This window comes from Pollachius pollachius, assembly GCF_949987615.1.
Source record: "Pollachius pollachius genome assembly, chromosome: 3".
Lineage (NCBI taxonomy): Eukaryota > Metazoa > Chordata > Actinopteri > Gadiformes > Gadidae > Pollachius > Pollachius pollachius.
In genome coordinates this window covers 51368967-51379106 of record NC_136936.1, presented here as the reverse complement: position 1 = coordinate 51379106, position 10140 = coordinate 51368967, and the positions used below count along the sequence as shown (strand labels likewise).

Below are 10140 nucleotides of genomic sequence, written 5' to 3'. Positions count from 1 at the left end.
TTATTCACCCCATATTATGCTCTTAATATTTTTCTTGATGTGGTATTATTGTTGAATGCAGTTTGAAATGTTTTGCCTTGATAAAGTGCCATGCACTGTTATGTTGTTATAGTTCTATTCTGTACCATACTATGCACTTTGGTTTTATTGTTGTTGGTGGATATACATTTGATGTTGCCTGTAACTCAAATGAGTGCAATCTTAAATACCTGTGATATGGCTGAACTAGACTGATTGTTAAGGTGTCTGATTTATGTTCAAAATGGAAAGAAGTGAGTACAGTAGTAGTCCATGCGTGGATTTATGGGGCAGTCTATTTTATTTTTTTAGAAGGAAAAAAGTGTGAGTTGGATTCAGTTACCATTTAGCTGCATTTCTGTTTTTAGCCAGTGGAGAAGGGGGACAGTTTGATTTTTCTGAGAATTATTTCCCTCTTTACTTGTAACACTGAAATTTATCTCCTCATTGTCAATTGAGGATAACGAGCTGTAAAGTTGGTACAGTTATGTGCTATTAAGTGGATGTTTTCTGTTAGTTAATTGCATTTCTCTAATTGTCTGTATCTCGGATTTTTCAACATTGTATTGCCATTTGAATGTAACAATGCCTTGGGCCTATGTGTCTTACTGCATCACAATGTTCATATGTTGTTCTGCATTTACAAAATAGATTACATTGACTCCTTCAGTATGTTGTTGTAATTTCTTTGTTACCATAATTACTCATATTCTCCGGCCCCTTATTTTGCCTCAGTTTCATGAACTGGCCCCAACTCCAAATTAATTGAATAGCCCTGCACTATAGTATAACATGTGTAGGAGATATCCACTATAGTATAACATGTGTAGGAGATATCCACTATAGTATAACACGTGTAGGAGATATCCCTCGATGTGAAGGCACCAGAGGAGCCTGACTCTGGGGGTTCTGCACAGCAGGGGGGTCTGTTGTCATAGAGCAGAGGGAACCTGACCTATAATTGTCCCGTGGCTATTGATTGGTCCAGTAATCAGCCTCTCCATCACATGACCTGTTGGCTGATGACAGCGGCGACGGCGCTCCCAGCACCGCTGTGCGATGGCCACGTTGGCATGGCGACACCTACAAAGGTCACCTGTCACTTCCTTTGTCACATGTCAGCGTCGGAACCCCCACAGACATGCACCAGCCAATGCACACACACACACACACACACACACACACACACACACACACAAACACCCCCACACACACACACACACACACACACACACCAATTGACGCATGCTAGAGCACAAATACACACACATGCACACAAACACACACACACACAGGTACTCATGCAGGTGAAAACACGTAGGCAATCTGTAATGTAGATATTGACCAAACTGTCAGCAAAAAAGGTCCATTAACCTCATATTTATCCTTAGTATCCATATTTGTCCTGTGGGTAGCATCCATATTTACAGAGGAAGCTAATAGAAAGTTGTCCCTGTCTGATTTATTTATGAGGCCATGCCTTGCTGCTTTAAAAGACCAAACCTTTCTGTAAGGTCTTTGTAATGATCTGTTTAGTCAGTACAGGCCAAGGGGCCCCGACGAGGCCTGGGATAGAGACACTCACCTGCTATTCATCAGAAAGGTAGAGGGTGATACACTGTAAAGGCAGGGTGTTCTGGCTAATGCATCTCTCTTCAGTCTCCTGGAATCACGGCTGGCCTGTTGGCTCAGTGACCTGACCTGTCACTCTCACTCTGTTCATTCTTTAGATCTTACACACCGGCCTCTGTTTGAGAAATAATTTCACAGTTTCCATCTTTTGCTTCAAGTGCGAGTTACACTTAGCTTCAGCTCACTGACTCCTTCCTTCCATGGATGTCCCCTGACGGCTAAGTGTGTGCGTCTCCTTTCCGCGCGGGCTGTTTGAGGAGTAGCCTGTCTGGGAGACGATGGTGCACATCTATCTGCTAAATGTCTGCAGGGAGATTCTCTGCGTTCCTTTCAGAGATCGTTAAGCTGCAGTTTGCTTGGTTTCCCTGTTTTCGGTCCAGCTGTAATTGTGTCTTCTGTAATCACCACTGAAACAAGATAAAGTTAATTGCGTCTGCTAATTATTGCTACTTGTATTCAAAGCATTCAACATCTGCTCTATTGTTTTTTTTGGTTGTTTATTTTTCTGTGCTGAAAAATTTGCATCGCATGTTGATGTTCATCACAACTTTGGCATTGTTTTAACTAAATAATTATCTAAATTATGCAAACGTTTTTAAATCCAGATTAAACCTAGATTCAAAAACAAGCTTGTTTACACTAAGTGCACGATGCATTGATGCAATCGAATGACAAATGCAAATATTATTTCCACTGACCAAACAGTTAAATATAATTAGATTGAAAAAAAGTTCAATCTTTGCTCTCTGAGGAATACGTTTGCATGTTGCTCGACGTTTTGAAGAAGAGGAAACAAGTGATGGGAATTAAAGTTACGTTATTTGGTCATCGTTTCTATTAACTTCGATCGATGAGATAACTTTCAAATTCCGGAGATGACATTCCGGTAATCATTTAATAATTTGTTATTTTTGTTGAATGTTTTCCAGATAAATACTAGTCAGCTATCTCAGCTCTGGTCCAAACCCTTTAGCTGCTTTACCGTTTCACACAACGTGTGTTTTATAGGGAATAGATCAAAAACAGTACTAGAGAGAGTTCTCTCTCTCTCTCTCTCTCTCTCTCTCTCTCTCTCTCTCTCTCTCTCTCTCTCTCTCTCTCTCTCTCTCCCTCTCTCTCGTAGCTTAAACTTTATTATTAGGAATATACTTTATTATAAGGAGTCAGCCTGGATGTCTCTGTGAGGCCACAAATAAAACCAAAAAAGGAAATCAAATGAAGGCTAAATCAATCAGTATCAGGATGTTATTTAAACACTAGAGCATCGGAGGATCATTATTCAAATGCAGTAATGATCCCTTCAGCATCGATCTGTGAGACGAATGGCTGAGCGGGTGTGTTCTAAACACATTCTCACTCATCCCATTATACATACATTCACAATGCATATGTTACTTCTATTCTATTTATGAGTGCATACAAAATGATGCAATGCTATTGAATTGAGTTGATAAGACGTAAGTACCATAACACCATCCGTAACCGCCTCCCCGTGTTCTCTGGGCTCCTCTGGGCTTCATGACTGATGTGAGGCCGTACCGCTCAGAGGAACTATGTTCTCTGTTCTCTGTTCCTGCAGGGTCTCAGGACTGACACGAGGCCGTACCACTCAGAGTCGCAGTCAGAGGCAGAATCTCAAGCGTGATGAAATGTGTCTTTGATTATTGTTTGAATTCGCTTGAGTGCATCCTCTGTGCATCAGTGCGTCCCTCACCACCTGTCTGTGTGTAATTATCATTATTATCATGATCACAGACTGAGAGCGAGGAGATACTGATCAGGGAAACCGTCGTCACTGGAAGAGGCTGCTCAGTCTGATATTAGCACAACCCTTACAATATAAAATAAACATAAATATTAAATGTTAAAAGATCAGGAAATGTGTTTATGGTCCTCAGGATAATGAGGGGTTTTCCAGAAGGACCTCCTGACTGGTCCAGACCAGAGGCAGAAGGCTTCTCCCTCCCAGGACGGTTTTGGTACTAAAGGCAGCAGGCAACGGAGGGAGTCTGAGGGGAGTCTGAGTCTCACCCCCCTCTTCTTCATAACCAGGACACACAGACACACAACAAAGAGCACTTTTATGATCCAATTTAATCTTTCCATCGAGTACAATAACAACACGATACGATAGATAACGAAACACGGCAGATCAGCGAAGGCTACTGGCTGATCGGGTTTTACATACGGATTTCAACGGTAGCTCTCGTACATCGAAAAACAGCATGAGCGAGAGAAAGATGAGAAAAGAGATTAACAAAATGGAAAGCTGTTTTTGGTCTGTCCCCCCCCCCCCCCCCCCCCCCCCCCCCGCCTCGTGAAACATGAGAGATACACAGAGAGGACCAGGACTGATGCACCCACATAGCCCCGCTAGTGAGCCACTGCCACGTCCACACACAACGATGCTAGCTACCCACTGGTCCAATCAGCACAGTGACACACACACACAGGAAGTAGACCTCCCCACAGAACCAGCCGGAACAGGAAATGGCACGTATACTTCAGAAGCACAACTAAACACCGAGAGCAGAGATCCGCGATGACCAACAACACAAACCCATCTCACCAGTCTCCTCCTCTGGCAGTAGCCAATAGCAGCAGCCTCCTAAGACAGTAGCCAATAGCAGCATCCTCCTAAGACAATAGCCAATAGCAGCCTCCTCGTCAGACAGTAGCCAATAGGAGCCTCCTCCTCAGACAATAGCCAATAGCAGCCTCCTCCTAAGACAGTAGCCAATAGCAGCCTCCTCCTCAGACAGTAGCCAATAGCAGCCTCCTCCTAAGACATCAGTCTCTACGGTTCCACTAAGGTTCCCCTGAGGTTCCACTGAGCTCCTGATCACGAGCCAATAGCAGCCTCCTCCTCAGGCAGTAGCCAATAGCATCACATTAACCCATACCGGGGGAAACCATTAGTCTTCTACTCTATGACCTTTGACCCTCACCCTCCAGGGAAGTCCTCCGCTGCACCCCTTGATCTCCAGACCCTCTGTGGGGGGGACGGGCCATCCAGACCGGGGGGTCCCCGTCTGCTGGGGGTCCTACAGACCCCACTCTCTACTCCAGATCCTAGCTGGCCTCCAACAGATAGGAGTCATGTTGACACACACATTCTTACAACCCACATGCACACACACACTCACACATTACTCACACACGCTCAGACACACACACAGACAAAGAAAGACGGGCAGGCAGACTTAAGGCAGCGGTGGCCGGGGAACGGGGAGCGCTGGGGGTTGGGTTCCTGAGCAGTGGTTCTGCTCTCTCGCGTCGGTACGGCAGGAGCATTGCACGCTCCGAGGGAAACCAGTACATTCAGAAGGACGTCGCCCGACATGTGATAGAGCCTCTCTCCCACCAGAGAACTAACTAGAGGAGACACGCAGAACATGTTGAAATGGGTCTGCTCAAGACAGTGATTAGGACCTTCCAATCAGGTATAAAGGCTGTGTGCGTGTGTCATGTCTATATCTGAGTGTGTGTGTGTGTGTGTGTGTGTGTGTGTGTGTGTGTGTGTGTGTGTGTGTGTGTGTGTGTGTGTGTGTGTGTGTGTCTGTGTGTGTCTGTGTGTGTGTGTGTGTGTGTGTGCCTGCTTGAGTCTCTAAGGTACCCCTAAGGTTCCACTGAGCTCCTGATCACGAGCACCAATGAACAGAGAAAGCTGCACTGCTTAACATTCAGACAGGGCTGCGCTCATCGCCCGATAAGGGATGAACAGATGAAGGAGTTAATGGATGAAGGAGTGAATGGACGAAGGAATGTTTGGATGAAGAAGTGAATGGGTGAAGGAATGACTGGATGAAGGCTCATCATTCATAACCTGTCAGCGGTGGCTGATAAGTATCGTCTGTGCTTCCTCCTAGAGCTAATAAAACACGGCTAAATAAAAACGTCACACGGTCGTTCCCGCATGGCTTCGTTGTCAGGGAAATGAGACCTGGTACGACATGAGCGGAGGGAGGGGTGGGGATGAGCTGGAGCTCCGAGTGGAGGAGGCGGGGCTTCAGCCCAGCGGTGACGGGCGTCCTTCAGACCAGGAGAGTCGATCAGCGGCCGTTCAGTCCTCTCTCTACCTGGAGGAGGAGATGCAGCCACACAGGGAGAGCATCTCTGAGGCTGGGCCGAGGCGGCAGGCGTCCCTCTCTCTCTGAGGGGATCTGGGTTGGTTGGGTTGGTTTGTTGGGTTGGTTGGTTGGGTTGGTTTGTTGTGTACAGTTTCATTCTGCCTCTTTAAAAAGCATTCCACCAGCAGCAGGATTCTGGTGAACCCGTTCATTATTCATGCCCATACGTGACCTTCAGTGTTCCGGCGTTGTTCCTGCTTATATCGTTATAAGCTGTGATAGAAGCCAGGGTTTCAGGGTGTTTGAGGGGACACGGGGGGTCTGGAGATCACAGGACCGGCTCCAGGAAACCATCTGAACAGAGTCGGCCCTGCAGAATGGCCCCCTCCCCTGAAATCACGTGACCTTCGGTTCATATACGTGTGAAAATATAGCGTCCTATATGAGTAACCTTTTATGAAATGGAAAACAGAATCGACCTTTGGTAGTCTTCTGCTCTGTGAAATACTACCAATCCATGTGTCATTATACCCAGACATATCTGGCAGTGGGAAGGGGAGGGGGGGCTGTGAATTAACACCGCACCGGGGAGTGGGGGGGCAGGCCCGTTATTGGCAATAGTTGGTAATTAGATGTCAGAAAGAGTGATAATGGCTAGCATAGGAAAGATGTGGGGCTCTGTGTGTGTGTGTGTGTGTGTGTGTGTGTGTTAGTGTGTGTGTCTGTGTATGCGTGTGTTTTGTGTGTCCGCGTGTGTGTGTGTGTATGTGTGTGTATGTGTGCGTGCGTTGTGTGTGTCCGCATGTGGGTAAGTGTGCGTCTGTGTGTGCGCGTGTGTGTGTGTGTGCGTGCGTGCGTGCGTGCGTTGTGTGTGTGTGTGTGTGTGTGTCAGGGCAGTACCTACAGAGCGCAGTGTGAGTCATTACATCAAGCAGCCTCTGGGAAATCAGACTCCCTCACACGGAGAGCTCAGAGCCGCACATCATAAACAATATCACACAGCCAAATGAGCGTTACACAACAGCCACACACAAGACGCCACTCGGGTACAGTAGTGTGTGCGTGTGTGTGTGTGTGTGTGTGTGTGTGTGTGTGTGTGTGTGTGGAGGGGGGGGGGGGTGATATGCTTGTTCATTAATCCAGGCGAATTAAATCATATCCGAGCGGGATAAGATCAGGGAAAGCGCTTTTTGCGCGGCGACAAGGAACACACCGCGTGATCAACGACCACCAGTCAGGAGGCGGGGGCCTCTCCGGAGAGGACCGGGGGCCCCGTCGCTTAGACACGGAGGCAGAGGCCCCGGTCCCCCCCCCCCGCTCCAGGGGCCGGGGGCGTGGTCCTGGGGCGGTGGCAGACGCTCGCTGATTAGCTGAAGGGTTTCAGGGGAAATCTGTGGACTCAGAGCCAGGGCAGTTGGTTGAGTTGATTAACCACGGGAGGGGGGGTTTACGGGATCTGCTCGTCTTAGCGCTACGTCTCCTCCTGCGGTGGGTGAGGCAGCACTTCATTTCCTCCAATCACACGACGGCGAGCCGGGAGACACGGTGATTAATCTAGGAGCGGAGGCAGTAACCCTCCAGTCCTCCACACGAGGGGGCGGGGCATCCCTTTGCCCCACCCCCCTCGGCCCCCCTCCCACTAGCGACTGGCGCCCCCATCGGGAAAACACGTCTCCTTCGCCTGACGGAGTTTCAGATCATAACAGAAGTTCCGGTTGCCGCGGGGACCCATGTAATGGTACGGTCCACTAATAGTCAAAGAATAGGACCCATGTAATGGTACAGTACACTAAGAGTCAGAGAATAGGACGCCTTGTAATGGTACAGTCCACTCACAGTCAGAGAATAGGACGCCTTGTAATGGTACAGTCCACTCACAGTCAGAGAATAGGACCCGTGTAATGGTACGGTCCACAAAGAGTCAGAGAATAGGACCCATGTAATGGTACAGTCCACTAAGAGTCAGAGAATAGGACCCATGTAATGGTACAGTCCACTAACAGTCAGAGAATAGGACAAAGTGTAATGGTACAGTCCACTAAGAGTCAGAGAATAGGACAAAGTGTAATGGTACGGTCCACTAAGAGATAGAGAATGGCCACGCGTGTTACATCGTATGCATTTAGGTGTGCGGTTAACAGTTGCTATTTACTGTTGCGACTCACACACTGGAATATTGAAATGGAAAAGCATCATTTTGTTTGCTGGCTCATTCGACGCCTAAGTCCCTTGAACACAAACACAGCCGCTAGGCACATGAAACACTTCCGTCACTCCAGAACAACGTAAAGAATAAAAAGCCGATGTCTTTAACATTCGAGCACTTAAAGCAGACGACGTGTAATGGAGGGGTGAGGAGCTGTAACCCCAGCCCTCATCCTCTCATCTCCCTAGAACAACTAAAGGATCTCCACTAGCTATCCTCGGCTAATCGAGCTAGCAAGTAGCTTATGTGTTGTCACGGTCACCGATGTAAACAAGGCGGTCAGCAGCTAGCGCGGAACGCAGCGAGCTAGCGAACACCAGCAGGCACTTATAGTCTACAAGGCAACTCCAGAACCCTCCGGAACCCTCCAGAACCCTCCGGAACCCTCTAGAACCCTTCAGAACCCTTAAGAACCCTCCAGAACCCTCCAGAACCCTCCAGAACCCGGAGCGGTGAAAATGAGCAGCAAATAACAGCTACTATAAAATACATGATGATCAATACCCTGTATACACACACACACACACACACACACACACACACACACACACAAAGTTGGAGGCATGAAGGCTTATAATGAATCACCACTTCCTGCGATTCGTTTAAAAGCAATACTTCAATGATTGAATGACAGTTGACCTAATATCTTTAATGATAGTTGTATTTAACTCTATAGTCGTTGTTATTCTGGGGGGGGGGGGGCACCTCTATTAACTGTAACCACTGGCGCTGCGTGGTGACCTCTTCGGAGTCAGTCCCCGCATCCATCCATTTTCCTACCTCTCTCCCTCCCCCTCCCTCTCTCCCCCGTCTCTCTCTCTCCCCCTCCCCTTCTATCTCTCTCTCCCCCCCCCCTCTCTCTCGCTCTCTCTCTCTCTCTCTCCCTCCCCTCTCTCTCTCTCTCTCCCCCCTCTCTCTCTCTCTCTCTCCCTCCCCCCCTCACCCCTCTCCCTCTCTCTCTCCCCCTCTCTCTCTCTCCCCCTCTCTCTCTCTCTCTCTATCCCCCCCTCTCTCTCACTCTCTCTCTCTCCCCCTCTCTCTCTCTCTCTCTCTCTCTCTCTCTCCCCCTCTCTCTCCCCCCTCTCTCTCTCTTTCTCTCTCCCCCTCTCTCCCCCTCTCTCTCCCACCTCTCTCTCACTCTCTCTCTCTCTCTCTCTCTCCCCCTCTCTCCCCCTCTCTCCCCCTCTCTCTCTCTCCCCCTCTCTCCCCCTCTCTCCCCCTCTCTCTCTCTCTCTCTCTCTCTCTCTCTCAGCAGGTCCCCATGGTGCTGACCGTGGTGTAGCTGAACTTGGACGCCATGGACGCCCCGGTCGCCATGGTTGCTTCCTCCTCGTTGTCCCTCAGCCCGTTGTCGTGGCGCCCGTGTTGGCGGCGGCGGCGGCGGCGGCGGCGGCAGGCGGCGGCGCAGCAGGAGCAGGTGGCGAGCAGCGCCTTGCGGAAGCGCGTGTTCATGAAGCAGTAGATGACGGGGTTGACGCAGGCGGAGGCGGAGCACAGCAGCTGGATGAAGGAGATGGGCGCCCCCGACAGGGCGCGGCCCGCGGCGCCCGGGGCGAAGGCGCGCCACGCGTTGGCGGCGTACAGCGGCGCCCAGCACACGAAGAAGAGAGCCACCACCACCAGCAGCATGCGGATCACCCGCTTCTTGGCCCGCAGCTGGGCTCCCGACGCGTTGGAGCGGAGCCGCTCCGGGGGCCCCCGGGCGGGCGCCGCGGGGCCCCGGGGGGTCAGGGAGGACATCTCCAAGGGGGCCGCCGCGGGGGTCGTCGCCGGGGCCGTGTTCACGTAGCAACCGTCCCCGTCCCCGTCTTCGCTGTCCGGGGCGACGGCCGAGGTGGGCGAAGGGGAAGTCAGCCCGTTCCTCACCCCTTAGAGAGAGGGGGGGGGAGGGGGGGGGGAGAGAGGGGGGGGGAGAGAGGAGGGGAGGGAGAGAGACGGGGGGGAGAGAGACGGGGGAGGGGGGTGGAGGCAGAGGGGGGGGAGAGAGAGGGGGGGAGGGAGAGAGAGGGAGAGGGGGGAGGGGGAGAGAGGGAGAGAGAGAGAGAGAGAGGGGTGAAACCTTTCCACCGTCACCACGGCTCAGATCTGAGTTATTTTTAACCGCGGGAGGGGTTCAGACCTCAGGGGGTCTGAACCTTTAACAGGTTAGGACGTTTTAGGACAACGTACAAACCAAACCTGCACACCTCAACAACTCATAGGCCTGATCCCCCC

General features: G+C 50.4%; 1 protein-coding gene across 1 annotated transcript in view; it reads right to left on the bottom strand.

Annotated features, from left to right (window-relative positions):
* Positions 1-9174: 9174 nt before the first annotated feature.
* The window catches only part of cckbrb (cholecystokinin B receptor b), a gene marked incomplete at both ends in the record, with an annotated part of 12643 nt that continues 11677 nt past the window's right edge, over positions 9175-10140 (bottom strand). The window contains 1 exon segment of the mRNA XM_079731532.1: positions 9175-9794. Within this exon segment, the coding sequence (XP_079587658.1) occupies positions 9175-9794 (620 nt within the window).